The sequence below is a fragment of the Calypte anna genome, chromosome 5A, assembly GCF_003957555.1.
Source record: "Calypte anna isolate BGI_N300 chromosome 5A, bCalAnn1_v1.p, whole genome shotgun sequence".
Lineage (NCBI taxonomy): Eukaryota > Metazoa > Chordata > Aves > Apodiformes > Trochilidae > Calypte > Calypte anna.
Window position 1 is genome coordinate 36,283,332 of NC_044251.1, and position 24,488 is coordinate 36,307,819.

At 40.3% G+C, this 24,488-nt stretch overlaps 1 protein-coding gene across 4 annotated transcripts in view; it reads left to right on the plus strand.

Moving 5' to 3' along the window:
- Positions 1 to 22,650, plus strand: part of ESR2 (estrogen receptor 2) — an 80,093-nt gene extending 57,443 nt beyond the window's left edge. For all 4 annotated transcript variants that reach the window (XM_030452299.1, XM_030452298.1, XM_030452302.1 and 1 more), the window contains 6 exons: positions 1,746 to 1,862; positions 8,828 to 9,127; positions 14,103 to 14,241; positions 16,234 to 16,367; positions 18,445 to 18,619; positions 20,629 to 22,650. In XM_030452299.1, the coding sequence (XP_030308159.1) occupies positions 1,746 to 1,862; positions 8,828 to 9,127; positions 14,103 to 14,241; positions 16,234 to 16,367; positions 18,445 to 18,619; positions 20,629 to 20,818 (1,055 nt within the window). In that variant the 3' untranslated portion in view covers positions 20,819 to 22,650. The remainder of the gene's footprint in view (positions 1 to 1,745; positions 1,863 to 8,827; positions 9,128 to 14,102; positions 14,242 to 16,233; positions 16,368 to 18,444; positions 18,620 to 20,628) is intronic.
- The last annotated feature ends 1,838 nt before the right edge of the window (positions 22,651 to 24,488 follow it).

A 24,488-nucleotide genomic window follows, 5' to 3' on the forward strand; every position in this document is an offset into this window, starting at 1 on the left:
ATGAGCAAGTAACAACTTCTATAAACTGGTGCAAATACTTTTGATTTCTAAAATAATTGTAGAGAAATTTGTCTCCAGTTTGTCACAAAAGGAGACTGCATTTGATTTCAAAGTGGTTTCTGTCAGAAAAATAATTTGCCTGCTCTGTGTTGCTCAGATGTTTTTTGACTGTGAGTGAGTTACCCATTGTGGCCTTTTGTACACCTTAATGTACCCTGTCAGGTAAGGTTTGTTTGTAATTCAGATAAATGAAAGTAAGTTCTTGGCATAAAACACTATCAAGCACTTGGTTACAACTGTTGTAATGAAGGATATTGCCTATAGAAAAAAACACAACCCCCCAAAAAAACCCAAACCAAAACCAACCAAACCAAAAAAACCAACTTCCAGGCATTCCATAGACCAAAATGTTGGGCTAATGTCTAATTAAAATTAGATGGTATGACTGAGCAACTGTGTGTGGTCTCCTCTGCTTGTCCAGTTTCGTAGTGCAGTGTATTTGTCCCACATCTCTGAACATCTGCCTGCAAGCTAAATTATCCCAAGGCCACCAGAGTTTTAAATAGCTTTATACTCCTGTGTGATTGGGTTACAGTGCAATGGAGAGCTTCCTCCTCCCTTCTCTCCATGTTGTGTGAAGAGTGATAAATAGTAATTTGTTTTCCAGTCATATGTCTCAGTAGGAAGCCGGACAAAATGTAACCTGATTTCTCCTTTTTAAAATTGTGGGTTCAAAAATTCAAGGTTAAAATTATTTTAATTTTGCAAGGAAATAGTCACAATGGTTCAGTTAAATAATTACTCTTCAGGACATGAACTTTTGGACTTGCATCAAGTAAAAAATGTCTGGTAGCTGTATCTTTGCCTGATCTATTTTTAAAGTTTGAATAAATAACTCAAACCACTTGAGAGGTAAGACATTAAGAAATGTAAATGAGTAAATATTACTGCAAGAGAGATTTCCAGTATTTGGCAGCAGATGATGTGACTGTATTTACACCACAAGCAGACTCAAGTCCAGCTACAGTAATAAACCTTTGGACCAGATTATTGATTAATGAAATACAATAATACAAAGGAGTTTGGGTGGAGGTGAGGTGGAGAGAAGAAGAGGCTGTAGTGGAAAGAGATGACAATAAGAGAAACACTTGTTCATTAAATCTAGTAGTTATAACTTCTGCTTGTGCTTTTCTTTGTACTGTACAGTGTGGGTTATTTTATTCTGCTCTTCTTTCTCTCTTGGGCTGCTTTTTTTTATTAACTTTGGTGCAGGGTCAATCCTCCAAAGGCTTCTTCATTCCTGGAACTCATCTCGTCAGAGAATTCAGTAAATAGAGCTGTAGTTTACTTAAATCTTTGCAGGATTGAAGTTGTGTGCACTGCTGTTATCAACTCTGATGAGGAAGAAAAATCTCCTATCTGCCATCTGTTGAGCCCCAGTATACAGTAAGAAGTTGGAGCTTGGGAGCAAATTTACAGGAGAGCATTTTGTCCCATATTTAAAAATGGTATTGGAAGGTGCTTGGTTACCTAACAGCCATCACTAAAAGCTGTTTTATGCTGTCTGGCTATCTTTTGGGGCCACAATACAGGGTAAATGTATTTCCACATCAGTTAAATTAGTGGAGCTTAGATATATGCGTATGAAAAAGTAGAGATGCTTAAAACCAGGATGGTCCTGATTTGGGAAATGACCAAAAGAGACTGCCAGAGATGTTAAATTTTCTCTTTCTACTCTGCTGCAGGACATAATGATTACATCTGCCCAGCTACCAATCAATGCACCATAGATAAAAACAGGCGCAAAAGCTGCCAGGCATGCCGGCTACGGAAATGTTATGAAGTGGGAATGATGAAATGTGGTGAGTTGTGCATGTTTCTGCTGTTTGCTTGGGTTTTGCTGCCTGTTTGTTTCTGGGGATTTTCCGTTTGTTTGTGTTTTTTCCCTTCAGTCAATTCTATATAGTTTTTGCTTTGTTTTTTTTTTTTTTCTCCTTGGATTCCTAAAAAGGCATAATAGGCAATTAGAACAAGGTTTAAGCTGGTTTTATAGGAAGGAATATATCGATTCTTAAAGCAGAGGACTCTTAATATTAAAAAGAAAACCTGGGGGAAGTATTAAAGTGTTAGTTAAACATGAGAGAACCATAGTACCTGAGCAGAACTCTGTGAAGGTGCTTTACTTGCCTGCTGTACTCTGCAGAGTGGGAACCCAACACCCGCTGCTGCCTGAGCCTCAAACTGAAATCTCTTCTGACACGGGGTAAATGAGCCTGTACTGGTCTCTGCTGGTTGAATGTAGTACAAGAATATCAATGCTGCATCAAAGCAGCTATTAATTACCCCAGTACACTCCTTCCAACAGTGCTAAGTGTGAATGCCTAGGGAGGAGTGTAAGAATGAGACCTAAGTCAAACTACTACTGACAACTCTCAGCTTCCAAAAATCAGCATTTGGGGACTTCTGGTCTAGAAAATGTTTTTTGTACTTAGTAAGTCTTAATATACTAACAGAATGGCAACTTTGTCACTCTTTAATATTGTAAAACCTTTGTACCTATGTCATCCTGTACCAGCTTGACTGCCTGGAATGTGAAGAAGCAGTTCTCTGGTTGCTGGGATTTTTTGTGGGATATTGATGGGGTATTGAGGGGAAGGCAGTGAGTGGGCTGATTTTTTTTAACAGGTTGTTTTCAGATTATGTCCTCCAGCTCTTCCATCAAAAGCAGTAGTGAACAACCACTGTTTGTCACTGCACCACTCAGAATTATCCAGCCTTTTCTCTTATTCCCATCTTGTACTTACAGTGATGTGACTTCACCGTAGTTGTCCATTTATAGATAATTTTTAAAGGTTACTTTTAAGAGGAAAGCTTAGAATACATTTTAATATCTAATGTATTTTCACAGTCAAGGTTTGTTGTTGTTTTTTGTAGATTCCCAAATGTACATGATAGAAATAAGCTGGGGAAACATCACATAGGAACGCTGGAGTGGAAAGGAGAAAGTTCCTGTATTTAGTCAGGATTTTCAAGCATGCTTCTCACTTCATCCCGTGTAATGTAAATATCTGTTACTATATCCAGGCTAGGCAGTGTTTCCATGCTCCCACTGCTTTGATCTGGAGACTGTTTGCGAAGTATTATTTCTTTCACTTGGAGCAATCTTTAGACTTCCAGGCTGATTTATTGCTGGACAATTGATGCCCATTTATTCTTGTGCCAACATCATGTTGTAGCTTAGAGGCTCCCCTTCTCTTTATTGTTAATGGTCTGGTTGTAGTTATGGACATCATATCTACTCACAACCTCTGTTTTATTAGGCTAAATTAAAAAATTTTCCCTCTTCTTGCAAAATAGGAAAGTAAGCAGAATCTGTAAGTCACCAGTGTAGCTTGTCCCTGTCTGCTCCAGGCTGAAATAATCCATTTAGCACTTGAATATCCAGAATCATGGACAGTATTCCTGTCAGCTCTCCTCACCATTGTAGCATTAATACATATCAGTCAAAGTAGGGTCCTATTACCCTTTTTCATGGTTGTATCACATTGGCAGTTCATAATCATTCAATGATCTGTTGTGACTGCAGCCTCCCTGTTCATTTCTGGCTGATAACTCCCACTTCAGATTCAACTGTTCCTTGTATTGTTTTTGTACTCCTGCAATACATGTAATATCTGTTGCTTAAATCAGTTAGTTCCTTCTAGATGAAGCTCCTGTCTTCTTCTGCACCAATGATGCATCTCAACTTTATTAGTGTGTTTCACAAAGTATCTTCTTTGTTGTCTGGCCTCCAGAAAGAAAAGCCTTATGCTTGCAAATGGAACTTTATTTGAACTTCACTCTCTGAATGGTATCACTCACTTTTGTTCATCTTTATGACTGAGAATTTTCCTTCAGTTTTTTTAACAACAGAGCTTTCTATCAAGCCTCGGTTCTGGAGTTGGGGAGTTTTTTGTGAAGACTGATTACACTATGCTGGTATAATGTGGTCCTCCACAATGCTCTGCTTAAATGAGTCCTTTTACTCTAATTGTCCAGGAAAAAACTGGCATTACAAATAATAAATAGTGATCATATGTACTTATGCCTTAGCCTGTGTTCTTTTTAATCTTTTCACATATTCATAAACATGTTTTCCTACAGTAAGGCATGTTTGTAGGACATTGTCTACTATGCCAGATGAAAAAAGACACTTTGAAAATGTGACAGGAAAATAACAAGAACTGTATTCTTTAAAAATTAGTTTTTTAATCCTGGCATTGAAATTTGAGTCTCCTGAGAATTTAACTTCTGGATCTTACCAATTTAATTTCATAAAAAGGGATAGTAAAATTACTCAGCATTGTGTGGCTTGCCATATGAGTTAAGAGGCTCCTGTGAGTAAAGCTGATGCATGAACACATGGTGACAGACATTTAAACCAGACAGATTTTGACCGTGTTTCTTGCATCAAATGTAAATGCCATTTCCCGTGGAGCAGAGTGATTATCTTTCAATTTTTTTCTTTTAGAGCAGTGCTTAAATACCAGTTTTTTACTGTAGAAAGCCATAAAAGAGTGTGTTTTATTTTTAATGAAGGCTTTTCCCCATCTCTGTTCCTTTCCCAGGTCATTCAGTGAATGCATTGGTTCACACCTGCTAAAACCATGGATAGAATAGAATAGTTTGTAAGTGCATTTTTGCTCAATTGAAACTTGCTGTCCAGCAGAAGTGGTAAAAGAACCTCAATTACCACTTTGTCATTTATGAAAGCTCCTGATAAAGCCTCTGTGCTGTTTGCATCAAATCTTTAAATCCTCGTTTTGCATATTAACAATAGACATCTTCAGAAAAAATACACCTATATGTGTGTATCCACGTATACATATATTATGCATTTCTGTGCACAAATGTGACTGGGCAGCATGTGCCATCTCTAAAAAGGAGACAGTGGGAAAGTGTAGTTTTGGAGTTTCCTGGTCTGAAATTCTGTTGGATTTCATCACATTCGTACCCTTTGAGAAGCCAGCCCAGCAAGCTACATGTGTTTCAGTGGAATCTAGTTTGAGGGTGCTTTGTATTAAGGTGACAATGGATTTTCTTACAAAATACACCATTGTTGCCAAAATCACGAGTGCCTTAAACACTACATCTGCAAGTTTCTCTGTGGAAGTCTGTGTTGCCTTCTGTTCCAACTGAGAAAGCTACTGCTAAATTTTGGCAGTAGGACTACTAGCAGTGGTAGAAAAATAATGGCAAAGCACTGTTATCAGGAACAAGGGAAACAGAAATACTGCAGTAAAGTCTGACTGGCAAACTCAGGTAAAACAGATCAAGATAAAATTGATCTCCTCTCCTCTTGGAGCTTTCTGGTGTTTACCTGGGGAGCTCCTGAAATGGAGTGGGCAGTTTGCCAGATGCAGTAAAGAAGAGGGGAGTAACTTCATCATTTACCTATAATCACGCTGGGAGCAGCTATGCTCCTACTTGTCTTTTTTTGCTTCCTGAGGCTCAAATAGACCTTCTTCCATGAGGAGCTTTTGGTTTCCCTCTTGGACTAAACTTGACTTTTATTCCCGTCTCCCATCATCCTGCTCCTGGATCTTTCTTCCCATGTTCCACTTCTCAACCAGTTGAAAGTTTTCCAGAGATAAAGCTCCCTTCTGCTCCCTCCCCACCCTGAATGAGGAGACTGAGGGGGCCATTCTAAAAAGCAATGGGGAGGTTCTACCCTTGAATACTGATACCATACCACTGGTGAAAGAATGCAGAAAGAAAACCAGACTTTTCTGTGGGCTGACAGGGTGCAGGGTTTGGCTCTCTTTCTCCTGTGCTTGACTGCTGTGTGCGGTTTCTAGATAACACTTCAAAATACTACAAATTGCATTTCACACAGAAAGTGAGTGGGGGGAAAATGGCATTCTATGGGCATAAGATGTCTTAATTGTATTTTAGCTATCATAAAAATTACTGCAATTTCAGTTTGTATTCTTATGTGTGTATGGCAGATGGCAGCTGCTTTGTTAGTGGGTCTGCTCTGTGAATACAGGCATTCTCATCAGAACATTTGCATTTGCTTCAAAAGGTGACTGCAGTGATAATGATTTACAAATGTATTCTTGAGCAAGTTTTAAGCTCAAACACTTATAAAACCAGATTATAATATATTCAGTAGTAGAATCTGCAGTTGCTGCTGAGCTGGCTAGTTGCATACACAGTTACCAGGGATCAAAATGAGTATTAAGAGCAACATGCCATAAAATTGCCCACCATACCAGACAGCAGAGGCATTTGTGATTTTCAAATAATTTGTAAAGTAGGAGTTGCTTGTGTTTGCTGGCCAGTAATATCTGTTGTGGCTTGTTTATGGATGAGTGAACAACAGGCTCATTATTTTATTCAATATGTTTACTTCTTATATTGTGATCATTTACCTGTGTGGTCTGTGATGCTGTAACTCAAGGTCTTGCTGGGGTCCAGCATTCTCAGCTATTTTCTTGTGCAAAGAATAGCTCTAAGTAAGGACAGTGTAGAAGGAAGAAAGAAGTCTCTGGTAATCTTGTGTACTTCTCCATTTGCCTGAATAACCTTTATGAATGAATATTCTCTATGACATATGGTTAAGCACTTTGTGGTGAAGTCTGAACTAGTCTCTTATCTGGGCAGCTCTAAGTATTTTAGTGTTGTGCCATTATGCAGATGGACCCATATCTCTCTGTCTAATTCAGCCAAACATTAAGCTGAATTTCATTGCCTAGTTGGATTTTGGACAACTTGAGGTCTATATAAATATGATAGACATGGATCAAGAATGGTAGGAACTGATGAATCAGGTAGCTTGACAGAAAGGAAACTGCCACATTGCCATGTCCCCAGGCAAATCTGAATGTGTATTGTTGTCAGACAAACACACACAATAGCTGTATCCACAGTGGGCCACACAGGTCAGCACCAACAGGAATTACTCGTGAACACAAGCAATGGAAAATATAGAATTTTTATAGCATGGATCCTTCCAGTAGCTGGGTTAAACACTCAATTTGTCACATAGTGGATCCCCATATTTCCCCAGCTGACGGCCTCACCACGGTTGCTGGTTCTCAGACCTCTTCCCAAATAAACTGTCACACTAACACACATGTGCTATGGATGCCTCCAGTAACTGGCTTTAGAAAGTCAGTGTTATCCAGTAGCTGGCCCCTGGATCTTCTGTTCATCCAGGTGCTGTGTGCACAAAGTCTCTTGCATGCATGCACACAAGCACACAAATGGGTCTCTGGCAGCTGGTCCAAACCTGTGGCCCTACTAGTAGCTGTCACCCAGATTCTCTAATCTCCTTAGTGGATGTCTTGATGCCTGGTCCCTCCAGGTGAAATGAAAACTCTTTTCTGGTGGCTTATCTGCTGGGCATCATGCCCAGACCACAGGCTGGTCATTCTTCTTTGATATTCCTGGGATTAGCCTAGTCAGTGTGCTTGTCACTGATTAGGTTCTTGGGATTCTTCCTTGGGATTGTTCCTTTTTTTGTTCCTTCACTTAATGAAGCCTGCAATCAGATACCCTAATGAAGGAGTCTGTGAATAAAGCAAGAAGTCTCCAGGCAAGACCTCGTAAGTGTAGTAATTTCAAGATAGTAGCAGTAGCAGAAAGGATGTTTTTGTCAAATATATTGTGAGACTGAAACCAAGTGAAACAACTATTATGCTTTATGACTCCACAGTCTCCACGTGTGCAATAAGAAAAGTTCCTCTGGTATAGATTTATGTTAGCACAGGCATCTCCTTATATATGAAAATTCAACCTTTAAGTATCATGTGTCACTAAAATTAATGATGACCAGCACAAAACAATTAACTTCTAAAAGATTTAGAGGACAATTTAGATGTGATATTAGAAATTTTACGTGCTGGAGGATTCCAGTGTAGGGCTCTCTCCAGTAACTTAGTATTTTCAGAAATCCTGATTCATAATATGGCATAATCTTGCACATTAGTTATTGCCAAACATTAATTTTAAATCAATTAAGATACTCCTTGGTACAGAATATGCTGAAGAGATGTGGGAAGTAGAAGCCATGGCTGAATGTTTTAGCAAATCCTCATATTATTGGAGGTGCTTTTAGACAGACAGCTATGCAAGAGCAGGTGACAGTGGTTCCACCAGTAACACCGATGGAGAACTGGAGAATGTTTGATGTTCTCCAAGAATGCATTAATATGTTAATAAATTTATAAAGAAGAAAAATTATTCCAGAAATTTAAAAGACAACTCTTTGTAACACAAATAGTGTTCTGTATGTAGACCTCTAAAAAGGAGGCTTCAGACATCTAGTTTTAGATGGCTGAATTCACAACGGGGCAAGGCAACTTAGGGGGTTGTAGGGATAAAATGGGCTAGATCAGTAAGATCCAGATAGCAAGGAAGCCCAGCTGTGCTTCTGGCTGAGGTATTTACTCTGTATCATGTCCCAGACTTTCAGAAGTCTTGCCTTCTACCAGTTTACATCTAAACCACAATTTATCTCTATTTACATTTAACGATCTGATCTATCTCTTTTTGATGTTAATGGGTATTTTCCCATGGACTTTCAAAGTCAGTTAACTGAAGTTCAGAAGTAAGCATTTTTTACCATTGTTTTTGTTTAGTAGAATAATCAAACTCATCAGCTGAAGTCAGTGGAAACAAAGGTAAGTCAATGCTGAATATTCTAGAAATTCTAGAACTTGGTGTTCATCACTAGAACATCCAATAATAAAGGGTTTTTCCCCTTTTCCCCAAACATTTGGATTTAAATACTGCAACACTGAGACAAAAAGACTTCAATGCAATCATGTGCCTCTCATATCAGGCTCAAGAAGAGAACGTTGTGGGTATCGGATCCTCCGTCGCCATCAGAATTCAGAAGATCAAGTTCATTGCTTTGGCAAAACTAAGAAATACAGTGGGACAGGAACCCGTATAAAAGAGATCCTGCTCAGCACAGTCAGCCCAGAGCAGTTTGTTTTAACCCTGCTTGAAGCAGAGCCTCCGAATGTCCTGGTGAGTCGTCCCAGCAAGCCATTCACAGAAGCCTCCATGATGATGTCCCTGACAAAACTGGCAGACAAAGAGCTGGTTCACATGATTGGCTGGGCAAAAAAAATTCCTGGTAAGAACTTCAGTTTTGGTTTTGTTTATCTTATTCGATGTTTTTACCATCATTCTGTCATTCTCTACCCTGAAATAATAGCACAACACAGTATATTAAAATCTTAAGCTTTTTATCTTGTAAAGTAATGGACAATTTATTACTCCCAGCAATTCATCTGGATGTATTTTGATTTAAACAACAACCTAGCCAATGCCTTGCTATCTAGTGTTAGTCAAATACTTGTTCATTTTGCTAAAATTCATAGTTGGTGCTGCATGTCTCATAATCTATAAGTATCTCATCAACATCTATAAATATCTCATCAACTATAAATACCTGATTAATTTGATTCAGAAGGTTCATTTAAAAAATCATTTACTAGATTACTATAAAAATGAATTTAAGACCAAATCCTTTCATTGTATCCTGATAGAAGTTTTCTAATACAGCTGATGAAAACTGAAGTATGTCCAAGCACTGAGTGGCTGTAATTGCTTCACTTGACATAGTTGCTACACAAGAGCAGCAGATTGCAAAGTGGCACAGTATTGATTTCAGAATTACCATGCACTCTCCTTCAAAACACAAATCAATAAGGATGTTTTTGGTTGTTGGCAACACAAGGAGCACACAGGGAATATAGCTCCATGTGTTACTCCCTTGAACGTCTCAAATGTGAGCACAGTATCATGGCAATGTACCATTTCTGTGCTAACCTCTCCTGGGTAGTATATTCTGTAGTGCATCTGGTAGTCCTAACCCTACATCTATCAGGACCAAGGAGCCAGCACTCCATGCCTCCTCTTCAGAATTTTGTGCTGGAGGCAACCAGAGCATCCTGGTGAGTGCCCTGTTCTTGTCAGGCTTGTGCATTATAAAGAGCACTTGCTGCTGCTTTAATATGCTCCCAGGGAGCCATCCTTACAGGCAGAAAGAAAGCCAATGTGTGCCAGTACAGGAAGTAAGTTTGTTGGAAAATATTTAGTGTAAAACTTAAGCTAAATATTTGCTATCTGTCTGAGAGTAGATCCTAAAGCGTTGATCTTGAGTACTGATCTGCCTGAGGGTAGGGAGGATCTGGACAGCCTGAATAGATCAAAGACAATTGTGTGATGCTCAGCAAAGCTAAGTGTTGAAGACAGGGATGGAGAGCAATTTGAATAGTCCAAGAGGAGATGGTTGGCAACCTGCTGCACCACTTGAACATACACAAGTCTATGGGGATGGATGGGATCCACCCAAAGGTACCAAAGGAGCTGGCGGGGGAGCTCTCTCCAAGCCACTCTCCATCATTCATCAGCAGTCCTGGCTAACAGGGGAGGTCCCAGATGACTGGAGGCTTGACAATGTGAACCCCATCTACAGGAAGGGACAGAAGGAGGATCTGGGGTACTATAGACCTGTCAGCCTGACCTCAGTGGCCAGAAAATTTTTTGGGAAGTTCACCTTGAGTGTGCTCAGATGGCAAGTGTAGAACAGCCAGGGGCTCAGGCCCAGCCAGCATGGGCTCAGGAAAAGCCTGACCAACCTGACCATGTTGTGTGACCAGATGACCCACCTAGGAGTGAGGGAAAGGCTGTGGATTTTGTCTCCCTTGACTTCATTAAAGCCTTTGACACTGTCTCCCACAGCATTCTCCCTGGGAAGGTGGCTGCTCATGGTTTAGACAGGGATGGAGTCACTGGGTAAAAAACTGTTTGCATAGCAGGGCCCAGAGAACTGTGAATGGAGTCCTACCAGTGCCAGCTGCTGGACCACATTTCCTTGTCATTACAGGACACAGTGTTGGAGGGTTCAGGCTTGACTCTTTTAGGGTGTGCAAATTCCAGGTCAGATGAGAAAAACTTGATTTAAAGATACCACTTCAGCAAACTTCATATAGCTAATCTGGTAGGAAGTGAATTGTGAAGGAAAACCATAGAATGTCTTATACAATTACCTCATTTTAAGCAGTATTTGAATAGGGAAAAAACCCCCTCAAAACTATCTTTTCCATATTCTGATATCTATTAATTTTACTTTTTATCAATGTCATCTTTATTTTTAAAGAAAAACCCAACCACAGACCCCACACCTAAATTATGAGGTTAATCTTTTAAATTTTTTGAAAGATGAGTTTCCAAACCAGCCCTGATTTTGACATTCATCACTTTTAATTTATTTGCAACACCTGTCAGAAATCACAACATTTTCTTGGCCATAAGAGAACTGAATGAAGAAAACCAATTAAAGCAAACTCTTTCAGAGCAGTTTCTGAGAATGCTGACACTTTATCATTCTGATCACTGCTGTTACACAGAAGTAAACACCATTTTAGAACAATGCAAAAGACAGGTGTGACGTTTAATATGTACCTAATTACAAGTAATATTACCATATTACATGCTAGTTAGAGTATTTACTTGCATGTGGGTTTTTTTTTTCTATTAAAATAACTGTGATGATTAAAGCTTAGCACAGAATTTCAGTTTTCAAAAAGTCTTGTCTGAAGTTTATCTTCTAGATCCATGCTCTGCTTCTTGGAGGTAAGGTCTTAGGAAAAAAAATACAGAGTTCTTGAGTAATGGCCCAACAATGGGTAATTTTAGTTTTCTTGAAAGCTGCAAAGCTTTTGTGTAGCTGGCTAAGAAGCCCATTTTCACCACTAAATTATTCCTGGATATTATTTTGACACACACCTAAAGTGAAAGAAAAAAGAAAATATTTTTATTTTTTCTTATAGATGCTGATGTTAACAATATCTACATTTCTAAATAGGAAATTTAATGTTTCTTTTCTTTCCTATTTCATATTTAATGACCTTTTGTTATGTGTTTGACTGTATTTTTGTCTCTATATTCACTTTAGTGGATTGTATTTTTGTTGTTACTCAGTAATATATAAGCTGACAGCTCTATTTTTTCCTTCTGAATTCCGAGCACTTTAATTTTAAGTTGTCAGACAGCAGAACAAGACTTCTGTAATTTTCTTTTACTTTATGGACCTAGTCTAGGAGTTGAACCTGATTCATAGCTGAACCTGTATTGCTAATCAATAGGATGTTATAATATTGAAATTTGGATTAACTATCCAACCTCATGTGTTGCTGGCCAGAGCAGTGTGTCTGTTGCTGGTTACTGCACATACAGCACAAGTTTTTCCTGGTCTGTCTTAGGAATTTATAATTAAAAGGCCATGTACAAAGCATATATAGGACATGTACTACAGCCATAGGAAAATGCATTATTTACCTGCAATGGAAGTTGTGCTGGTGATGTGCTGTCATCAGTCTTCAAAATACAAGATTTTTAGGAAAAGGAAAGGGACAGTCCTTCTAATAGCTGTGCTCAGTGGTTGCAAATCACCCTACTGGTGCTGATAATATGAATTTAGCAGATGACATCTGAGATTTATCAAGTTCTTCAATCTTCTGTAGATTCAATGCTGGGACTTGGTCTGGCATCTTGCTCAACTGAAATTTTTTAAACCAAGTAATTGGTTGTGTATGCTAAAGACATTAGCACGGTCTGTGAAAATGTTTATTTAAATAAACTTATGAAATGTCTTTGGGTTCTTGTTTCCCAGGGAACTGCTGCTGTCAAATTTATGTTATTCACAAGTCCACAATTATTTTTTTAAAAGCACTTTTAAAATTCTGCATGTGTGTCTGGCAGATAATCTGGTGTTGGCTGTGTGTAGTAAATCCTGTGACAGCAAAACCCAGGAGGGAAGGTACCACTCATGGGTTCCTGTTTACCTTTCTTATTAAGTAAGGAGCAAGCCTATCGATTTTGAAAGATGGCACTTTTAGCAATGATGAGAGACTATCACCCAGTTTATGTCAACCCAGAGCTGTCACAACTGTCTTCAAGCCTAGTAGTTTGGTAAGATTAAAATACACAGAGCATGTTTATAAATTACTGACAGCAGATTCTTTGTCAGAGCAATCCTACTGTGTGAGGTTTCAGACCTGGCACAACAGTCTACTGGGGACTGCTCTTGGTTTGGAACACAGCTGGGGTTTGACCACTGAACTGGTTGTCATTGAATCTGTGTTTTAGTCTTTGAGCACTTTGCATTTTAATAATTAACACTTCTTTTGTTTTCTGTGTTTTGGGTTTTGGGTTGGTTTTATGTTTTTTTAGATGTTCAGTTTTTGTCTTTATTTGGCTTCTATGCATCTGTTGACCTGAGTATTTTTTGCAGAGGAAGGGAAAAGGAAGTCTCTCCCCTCTGGCTGTGTTGCAGGGAAATCTGTTGCCTTGCTATAAGTTCTGGAGATAACTCAATACTGGAACAGGCACATCACATTAATTCTGTTGTTGTTTCTACAATGCTGTGAATGGAGGCAATAGGGACACTAATACCTTCACCAACTACCTTGATCCCTGATCTTTTTTTTTTCTTTTTCCTGGTTTATGGCAATTTTTGGGGAGGGGGCAGCAGGAAAAGGATGGGCTGGGATCAACACTTCTCATGTACAAAGGGGATGATAACACAGAGGCACCAAGATGTGGGTTCTTTTAGTAACTCAACAAACCCAGAAACATGCCTGTTTTATGAGATTAAAAAAATCTACAAGCAACAACTATATTCATTCTGTGGAAAGAACAGACTATTTTCTTAGAAGTCCAGTAATCTCTGACAAATGTGAGTTTCCTAAGTGATTTCCTGGTGTTTCTAGGGGGTTTTGAGACCATCATCTAAGAGCTGGCCAAGCATAAAACAGGTCCTCAGCAGTCACTTGAGGTTTACCAGCTGTGGGAGTAATTTCCCTTTAACATCCCTGCTTTATTTCTAATGCTTTATGAAAGATTTAACAGTGACAGTAATAAATATTTATATTCCTGTTTAATGTGGCAGCATTTTCCTTCTGATGTCAGTGCTCCTTTTCCTGGCTTTCTTCACAACTCAACTCTTTCTGTTTCTTTTTGGTTTTTGTATGCTCAGTCTTCTTTACCAAGACAGAGAAATAAACAGATTGATTTATTGTATGCTATTTTCATAATTTTAGGCTTTATTGATCTCAGCCTCTATGACCAAGTAAGACTCCTGGAGAGCTGCTGGATGGAAGTTTTAATGGTTGGTTTGATGTGGAGATCAATTGACCATCCTGGGAAACTGATTTTTGCACCAGACCTTGTACTAGACAGGTAAGAAATTAATTACTTGAACACTTCATACTAGCATGTTTGGAGGTAGAGTGAATGGTAAGAGGAAAAGGATTAAGTATGGGAGATGCTAGTAACAGTTTATCTAACAATATTCTTTGCCTGCATTTGTACCAATACTGTCTTGAGGTTCCACATACTTAAAGGAATATAAAGAATATAAGCATAAACACTATGGTGGAACTTGCTAGCTCTTTAATTCCTATAGCACATGACAGTGTGAAGTTTCTCTGTATTTCCCACATCTTTTTTTGCTTTTGTTCCTTTTGGTCTCAGTCTTCAGACACATTGACACAATGCATGACATTGTCAATTTATTCCAGCTGATAGATTTCCTCCTCCCACCACAGAAAAAGTAGTAGACATAGTGTCAGGCCATAGTTTAATTATTTCAGGTAAGTTTTCTATGTGTTTTTTTCCTGCTCCTATGCAGACATCATAAACAGTTATAGTAATGAAGACCACAGCACTATGAAAAAAATATTTTAAAAATCCTAGGTAGCTTTTTAGTACTGAAAGTACTTTTTTCAAGCTAAAGCAGAGCGTTTGCAAGACTAAAAATATTACTCCATAACATCATGTACCAGCAGGGAAGAATATGGATTAGTAAGAGGTTTTTCCTACAGGAGTTTAGAAGGACTTGACCTAGGCTTCATATTGGTAGCAACTCAGGAAACAATCTGCTCTCTTGGGTGGCTTTAAAATGCCTCTTAAACTTTTCAACCTGGGGAAATTCGGATCTGTACCGGTTCTGTGGCTTGAGCTGAACAGCAATCACTATCATAGAGACAGAAAGCAAAATGGGTGAGTCAGAGAAGTAAATGTAATTTATAAAAGATATGAAATAAATTATTATTTGCTCTTACAAAATGCAATGCAAGGACATGCTGTGTTGTTCAATGCAATGATAAGAAGTTCCTGAAAAGGTATGATACATTCAGTTCCTCAGGAGCCAATATCTGCTGAGCAGAGTGTGCTTATTTGATGCATTCCTTCATCTCCACACCACACAGCACAGTGGGAGCCAGCAAGCACCTGGGCATGCTGTAATTTGGGGTTCTTTTCAGGCATGTATATGAAAGTGCTCTGTAACTTGATTGGTTTTATCTTTGCTGACCTTCAGATACATTTCCTATGTAATCTTTACAGTCAAGTACTTCTTTGATGCTTGTCTTTTAGTGTTGAAACTGAGAGCTGCCTGTCCTCCAAAGCTTAAAATTCCCCTTGCTGGAGGAGCACGGGCAGTGTTCAGGCAGCTGCCTTTCTGCAGTACTTGCTGTGCCTGCTTTGTGTTCTCTGCCTGTGCCTGCCTTGCAGCCTGAAGGTCTGACCAACACCTTCCCCTTGGGATGCTGGAGAGGAGTAAAGTTCTTTAATTCTCCTGTACTGCTGTGCTTAAGTCTGCCTCTTCTTAAAAACATTACAGAGAAAAAAAGTCATAATCATCCAAAACTGCTAAAATCTACTTAGATTTAAACACCTTCAAAGGGAAAGGTGTCAGGGGACTGGGGTAGAGGTTGTTTTATTCTTTAAAAATGACTTGTTGTTCCAAGAAGTCAAGTCCTGAGGCTTCTGTCAGGTACAAACCGTGGTTGTGGTATTAACTCCATATGAAACCAATCTGGAAAATGATTCAAGGTGGTACTCAGCCCTTCAGTACAGAGTTGCAGACTGGTTATCTAGAATTATACTGTCTGTGAGGATAAAGCCTCTTACAGAAATATGGTCATACTTGCCTGTTGTCAATCCTGCACATGCTTTAAAGAGAAAATCAGTTCCTTAGATATACTGGATTTTTTTACCAATATAATTTTCAATTTAGATTTCATGACAAAGCCTTTTCAGTTCTTGCAAAGATGAGATGGATGGGGGTGGAGGGAGTTTGCAGCCTTCTTTGTGCTTTGACTTTTGTCTGCCTGAGTCAGAGTTCCTTAATTCTACTTTTTCTGTAACATTTTAAATGTGTTTCCATAGGGATGAGGGAAAATGCGTAGAGGGAATTTTGGAGATCTTTGATATGCTCCTGGCCATGACCTCGAGACTCCGAGAGCTGAAACTGCAGCACAAGGAGTACCTGTGTGTCAAGGCAATGATCCTCCTCAATTCCAGTGAGTATGCAGTTGGCTCTGATGCTCACCAAACTGTACTTTTTATTTTGAGGGTGTCTGGAAACCAGCCTCTAAGAAATGGCAGAAATACCAAGTGAGATATAGCCTTTGAGAGCAGTAGAAAAGGACTGCTGTCAGATTGAAAGGATTTTTTCTTAATAAGCTTCTGAATGGTTATCATTTGCTGGATTTAGGGTTTATGTCCTGTTGTAAAAACTGCATGAAAGACCCAAGATCTGAAAGCTTCTCACAGAGTGGGGCTCATGGCAGAGGTTTTGGGTACATCCTTTTCAATGAGAACTTTTTCTCATATCTCTGCATCCTACTCACATGTGAAATTACTGCACAGCTCTGTAAAGCTGTTCTTAATTCTAGTAAAACTAGCTACTCAACTGAGTGATGATTCATTTGGCTTAGATGTTCCTATTAAATGGTAATTAATTGGTAGAAATTATTGAAAGCACTCAGTGGTTCTGCAAGATGTTTCAGGATAGGAGTTTTGCTTTGCAGCCTTTTGCACAAGGCAAATAGGACTGTGTGTTTGCTAGTTTAGAGTAGTATGCAGTAAAGTAATTTTATTCCCCAGAATATGTTGTAATTAATGTTGTCTAAAAAACCCAGCATCAAAATAACATCTATTTACATCTACTGTTTTCAGCAAGAAGCTGCTGTGTAATTCTCAGCCCAGTTCTGAAGGGGAATAACTCAGCTGTTATCTCACTTGTTTTTTGTAACAGACAACAAAAGCTGGGTTTTTTCTTAAAAAAAACAAAACAAAACACATCCACAGAAAATTAATGACCTGCTGTGGCACCACTTGAACACACACAAGTCTATGGGGATCCACCCAAAGGTACCAAAGGAGCTGGCGGGGGAGCTCTCTCCAAGCCACTCCCCATCATTCATCAGCAGTCCTGGCTAACAGGGGAGGTCCCAGATGACTGGAGGCTTGACAATGTGAACCCCATCTACAGGAAGGGACAGAAGGAGGATCTGGGGTACTATAGACCTGTCAGCCTGACCTCGGTGGCCAGAAAATTTTTTGGGAAGTTCACCTTGAGTGTGCTCAGATGGCAAGTGTAGAACAGCCAGGGGCTCAGGCCCAGCCAGCATGGGCTCAGGAAAGGCAGGACTTGCCTGACCAACCTGACCATGTTGTGTGACCAGATGACCCACCTAGGGATGAGGGAAAGGCTATGGACTTTGTCTTCCTGGACTTCGGTAAAGACTTTGACACTGTCTCCCACAGCATTCTCCCTGAGAAGGTGGCTGCTCATGGTTTAGACAGGGATGGAGTCACCATCCCTGGAGGTATTTAAAAGTTATACCTATGAGGCACTTCAGGGCGTGCTCTAGTGGGCATGGTGGTTTCTGTTTGGTTTGGGTTTGTTTGGGTTGGTTGTAGGGTTTTTTGTTGTTTTGTTTGGTTGGTTTTGGGTTTTGTTTTGTTGTTAGGTTTTGTTTTGTTTTGGTTTTGAGAATGTGGATAGATGGGGGTTGAATGCAGTGATTCTGGACATCTTTTTCAACTGTGACAATTCTGTCATTCCTCCAAGCCCCTCTTTTTGCTTTTGCTGACTTTTAGGATTTTTCACTGTAGGTACATGCTGTATTACACCATCCTTAGTGAGCTGTAGGGAGACCATGGCCAGCTGGGTATATGAGCAAGACTTCTCATCATGTTCTTCTCCCTTCCTAGGATATACCTGGAGAAAAAAAGAGCTCTTTCAGCAAGAAGGTATTAGAGCAAGCAGAATGCTGTCATTGATAGTAGTTACTACAGAGTGGTTCAAAGGAAAAAGCTTGGAGAATGAGAGTATGTCTAGCTTTGGACTGCAGGGTCTATGTTCAACATGTCATCTTGGGAGGATTTGGGAGAGTTACTCTGTTTTCAAATAATGTGGCCAACAAGTTTTGGCAAAGGAATGTAAGTTGGAACTCTGTGTGGCACATGGAGCGACCATCATGTTGAGACGGGTGTCAGGAACTTCTCTAATCACCAGAAAAAATCCACAGCTTTTTTTTTTTTTTTTTCTTCCTCATGGTCAGGGAGTATTTCTTTCTCTTCTCTGGTTAGGCATGTTTCCCTTGACAGCAGAAGAACCTGAGAGCAGCAGGAAACTGCATCACCTGCTTAACGTAGTCACAGAGGCTTTGGTGTGGGTTATTGCAAAGAGTGGGATCCCCTCACATCAGCAGACAACTCGTCTGGCCAATTTGCTGATGCTCCTCTCTCACATCAGACATGCAAGGTAAATGTTACAGAATGTGTGTGAGGAGTGAGATGTCTGTGTTTGTTTATTACAGCAGCAAAGCAAAGCTTGAACTCGAGCTCTCCTGAGGCATCTTGGTACTGCTCTTCATCTTGGTTCATTGCAAGGCTTCCCTTCCCAGCACAACCAAACAGGCAAGGTACTCAAGTGCTTTCTGGCACTCAAAGACATGTTGATATTAAAATGTTGTCTCAGCTAAATTGTTCATTATGTACCTGCCTGAACAGCTTGGGAATAATAACATAAATTCATCCTTTCAGAAAGAACCCCACCAGCCACACAACTCTTCTGTCCAAAATAAAAGTCTGTATCAAAGCTGATCTGCAATGTTGGCTTTGGTGGGGCAAAATCTACTTTGGATACTGTGTTTTCCCCAGCTCAGATTTGTTGTCTTTTATTTGGAACCATGACATTTTTGCCAAGTGGCTGGTGCTACAGCAATGCCAAACTCCTGGTGTCCCCATGGGAAGCAGCTCCTCTGCTCCCTGGCACTTCCTGGAGCCTCCTTGAGCTGCTCATCTTTGCTTGCAGTAAGCAAACTCAAATGCAGGGCACTACAAACAGGTGCTTTAATTTTCAAGCTGTTTATAATTTGAAATTATTTTTCAGAGCCCAGATATTCACTATGTCTTGGCTTCGGACTATCTATGCAGGGAAGACAGTCCTAGGCCCAGGCTGGAACATGCAAAGAAGAGCTGGGCTTATCTGGCTTTGTGCAGGGAGGCTGGAAGAGGGACAGGCACCTTCCCAACTTCTGGGAGAGTGAGACTCTGACTACCCTGACAGGAAGGTTTTAAAAGCCAGTTTGTGAACTGGGATGACTTTGAGAGCTACAGGCCCTTACAGGAGCTGCAGCACCAGCCAGAGCTGAAGCCAAGCTACAGCTCGATGTCACCTGGGTTGCCCACTGGTTTGGCACACCACTTCATAGCTTCACAGGAGCTCTTGTTCTGGCATGGCATGAACAAATATTGTGCATCTTTGCAAAATTTTTTGTATTTTCTTATTAAAACAGAAGTTTTATTCTGTGCCTGCCTCATCCAAAGTCTGGAGACTACTTGTTGTGACCTATCTCTATGCTGCTTAGCATGGGTCAGACATTTATATTTAGTTCTGGAAGTAACTGATGTTCTTAGCCTTGATTATTAAATGATGCAGGATTCTACAGGAGCTTGGTGCAGGAGGAGAGCTGTAATTTCTTCTTTGCCACTGATGTATTTATAACCCTTGAACTGTAGCAGAACCTCATTTTTCTGGGAGTATTTCTCCCCCTTCCCATCCAATTCATCAGGTCAGCTTTGTGCTGTCTGGCTGCTGCCATTCCATTGTGATAAATCTGGTCTTCAAGAAGCACACTTTGATTTCTACCCCTAAACCCTGAGTGCATCTGAACTCTAGGTACATGCAACTGCAGTGGCAACAGCCTCCTCCTGATAGTCCAAATAGTGATGCATCCACTAAGCATTCAAGATAACTTTGTTCTTTGCTGCGTTAACCAAAAAAAACCCCAAACCCTATTAATAAACCCTATAGCCATCTGCAGGATCTGGCACTGGAGATGCACAGAGGAAACAAGCTGCCTGAAGTTAGCCAGGGTAGTTTGGTCATGTTTCTCAACAAGGCAGGAGAGGGAGGTAGTCACTAGAGCTGTAAGTTCCCCTTTTGTCTAAAGGTGCAGCACGTGGGCCTCCCACAGTTACAGCATCACAGCTTTGCTCATTGACTTCAACAGAACTGGTACAGCTGCATTATTTTCTGAAGTCAGTTTGTGGGATGTAAAACAAACTCTTGGTTCCCTAAATAGAAGACCACACAGCTTCAAAGGATTGGGATGTTCTTCCTGCTGATAGTAATGAGAGATTTGGAGACTACAGCAGCTAAATGCTCTTAACTCCCAATTAAAAAAGGACTCCCTTGAAGACATGGGAGTGTTTTCCTTCTCTGTGTTGCTGTGATCAGATCTGACTTATTTCTGTTCTCCTTCACAGTAACAAGGGAATGGAGCACCTCCTGAGCATGAAGTGTAAAAATGTGGTCCCTGTGTATGACTTGCTGCTGGAGATGCTGAATGCCCACACTCTCCGAGGCCAAAGGAAGTCCCCGGTCACGCATCCTGAATTTGGCCCATCAGAACAAATGGAGACTGGAGACAGCCTGCGACACGGGGCAGCCCAGTAATTCTGCAGGGACCTGGAGATGTGGTGCTTGTTCCAAGCTGTGGGAGAAAACAAAGCTGCTGTGATGGGACTGCTGAAGTGTGACCAAGTGCAAGTCCTCATTTTTTCTAGATTTGCACACTGGTACCTCGGGAAAGGATCGTGGGATGCACATCTCTGTGCATGTTTCTGACATTACAATAGCTGCACTTTTACAGTGCCTTGTCTGGGACTCTTCTAAAGCACCTTATGAACTTAAGCCTCAGAACATCACTGCAGGACAGGGGATTACTGCCTATCCTTGTGAGAGGCAGGTGAGCTGAGTCAGAGAGGTAAAGAGCCTGGTTCAAGATGGCAAAACTCTGTGTCTAGGCTAGGAGTGAGCACTGAGGTCTCCATCTCCCAGACCAAGGTTTCTAAGACCTGACTAGATGATCTCCTCTTTCAGCATGACATTGTATGAAATGTAGAGCATCATCACTTGGGGCAGAGCTGACTACCTGTACATGCTGGTTCCTGGAGAATACCTGCTTAGCTGAGCTAGATAAAGTGCCGAGATCTGTACAGCGTGAAGGAGTTTCTTCTGTTCTTAAATATGCACCAGCTGCAAGGGCCTTCACTTGAAGGCCATTTGGAATAGCTTCTAGGGCCTGTTCAGAGCCTCTTCAGAAATGTTAAGCAAGCTTAAGTTTGTATTTTGTGAGCCTGTTCTGAACACTCACATTATTATCTGCGTGTAATTCTTCAGTGCTTTAAGCAATGACCAAACTGCCTAAGTATTCCAGTGAATGCTGACTGTGAAAACGTATTTTGTCTGTGATATTGACATGTTGTTTTATATATTTATTAATGATGTTCATTCTGTTATGATATTTAGGTACTAGAGGCTGCTTTGTGAATGTGAACTGTTTGCTTCTGTCGATGATCTGTGAATCAGGGCTTGTGAAATCAGCTAGAAACAAACCATCTCGCCTTCCTTTTTGACTCATGGCAGGAATTCTGTCCTACCTGACCAAACCCTCTTGCAAGGGCAAGCTTTTGCCTGCTGCCTCCAGGTTTGCTGCTTGCTTCTTTTCAAAGTGCATGGCACCTTGTGCTGTGGTTTTCACTTCTTGTGTGGAACCCCTCAAAGAGCAGGGGGTGATGCTTTTGGCACTTTCTTTGCTTTACGAATTTGATGAATTGTTGGAATTTCACTGAAGATGTGGGTTTAAACCCCCCTGTTGTGCTGATTTCTTCACATGTTTAAGCTGTACTGAGCAAAAACTCCAGAGGAAATACCTTGGCCAATTACCTCAGCAAAGAGCAGAGGCATCATTCATTCTGGCAACTGTAAAGATCACATTGTGATGTGAGCTTGGCTTGCAGCCACTCTAAATGGATGTTTTTAAACATAATACGTGTATGTTCTGGGCATTCTGGGTATGGTGAAATTAAATTGGCATCACACCAGAAGTTTATTTTGAGCCAGTAAGTCTTTTGGATTAGGGACTTTGATTAGCATGTCATTTGCATACTTTGAATATGGGTCAAACTTTTGATCTTGGTGTTTTTTTCAAAGCCAAGGATAGTATTTTTTATAGGAGGAGCATAAAGAGTTTTCAGTGAGTTACATAAGTCGATTGTCTTGTTTTGATCTTATACTATAACAGATGCTGCTGCTGGTCTAAATTTTTACTAGCTGCCTTTATACTATTTTAAAGAAACTGTAACATAGCAGTGCCCTTCTAAGTGAGTGTAAGGTTTATTGCAAAAAAGGGAAAAAATGTGACTACAGTCTGGAATTCATTGGTACTTTCATTCTGAGGAAAGTTTTACTGTGAAACACATGAGTTTCAGTGTTCCCTGGGCTTGTTCACCTTCTGGCCTCAATGCCTATTGTATTGTTCTTTTTCTGATTTTCCTTATTCTGTGCAGTCTTTTTGTTTAATACAGTTTTTCAAAGATGTGTTGAAGTGACTTTTTTGTGTTGTTTGGTTGGTTTGCATGAGAGGTGTTGAATTTATGTGCAATCTTGTAACAAACCTCTTAAAAAGAAAAAAGGAAAGAGTGGGTATAGGTTGAAAAATTAATTAATAGATGGTTTGATGTTGTAAAAGGGCAATGTTGCAAATTTGTGCTACGTGCTGTGGTTCATATAGGCACAATGCAACTAGGAAGATGATAGGATTTTAACAGCTGTTTTCTGTCTCATTGAACATAATTTTATTAAAAGTTACTGCTAGTGTTTTAAAATTGGCAAAAGCCAATGGCCGTCAGCTCTGGCTTAATGTAGCTGTGCTCCTGTTTGGATAAGTAGAAGGTGCACACCTCTAAACCAGCAGAGTTTATAAACAGGGAGCTGTGTGACAAAATGTCTCAAACAAAGGGGCCTTTGTCTCTTGAGAGTGATATCAGGCTTGTGATGGGGCTGTGATCCCATAGCTTCCCTCAGATGCTGCATTCCTGGTGTGGAGCAAGGTCCCTGTCCCTGCAGAGCTGTTTCAGGTCAGAAGTTGGGGGGTGTTTCCAGTTTCAACAGGAATGAGTGGAGTGCTGAGTGGGTACAAGGGCTGTGGGGAGGAGAGCAGGGCTGGTTTATGGCTTTTCCTTCACTGCTCTGCTCTCCAGTGGCTTCTGCTGCTGAGCCAGGACTTGTCCAGAAGTGGCTTTTTCTCCCTGAAGAAATTGTACTGCAGTTCTAGGATGCTGGCAGGGGTGCCAGCTGAAATGGATTAAAAATAAAAAGAAAGAAAGAACAAAAGACAGAAAGACAGAGAAAGAAACAAAGAAAGAAAAAGAAAGAAGCCCAAACTTGTGTGTGCTGTTAAAAATATGCTGAGGTTCCCCTGAAATCTGAAACTAAAACCAAACAGTAAAGCTATCTGCATTTTCTAAAAGAAATGTGGTAAGTCTTGGAGCATTTCAGGTAGGTGAAATGCTTTGTCTCCAGGAATGTGAGACCTTTTCCACACCATCATCTCCTTGAAAATGACACATTTTTAGTGCTGGCACGTTGCCAGTCTATGGGGAGAATGTGGATAAAAGATGTGTTGAAACACATATCCCCTCCCCTTCCCAACAAGGTGGGTGCCCATGAGAGACAGGTTGCTTCTACCTTGAGAGCTAAAGTTAAAAAAAAAATGCTTGGATTTGTGGCTTCATCTGAGGTGCAAACAGTCTAAGGGTCTGTCGCATGGATTACTGCTTAGTAGGGCTGAATAGCCATCATATCTATATTCAACATTTGTATCAATATGTCCTGTCCCATTCTTTGGGTGACAGAGTAGTTCAGAGCACTGTTCCTGGCTGCTGTAAGAGAGCACAGCCAAGGACAATAACCACCACAGCAGCTCCTTTAGTCTCTGCCCAGCTGTAGGCTGCACCATTTCTTTTAGCTGTGTATGGTCCTGTGATCTTTCCATAGAGTCTGAGATGGAAAGGCCTTTGCTATCATCACCATTCATCTGAGAAGAAACCACCTGATATTACTGATATCCTGAAAGATAAAAATTCAGCAAAGCAGTTAAGGGTGGGCTTGTCAATTGTGCTGACTCAGTCCATAAACCAATACTGAAGAAAATGTTGAAATTAAAAAGGCAAGTGCATTGCTAAAATATGAAAAGGAAAGAATATTTACATTAATTTTTCAGTGTTTTACTACTGAACTGGTGTAGTTAAGTTAAATGACACTCCATAACTAAGACTTCATT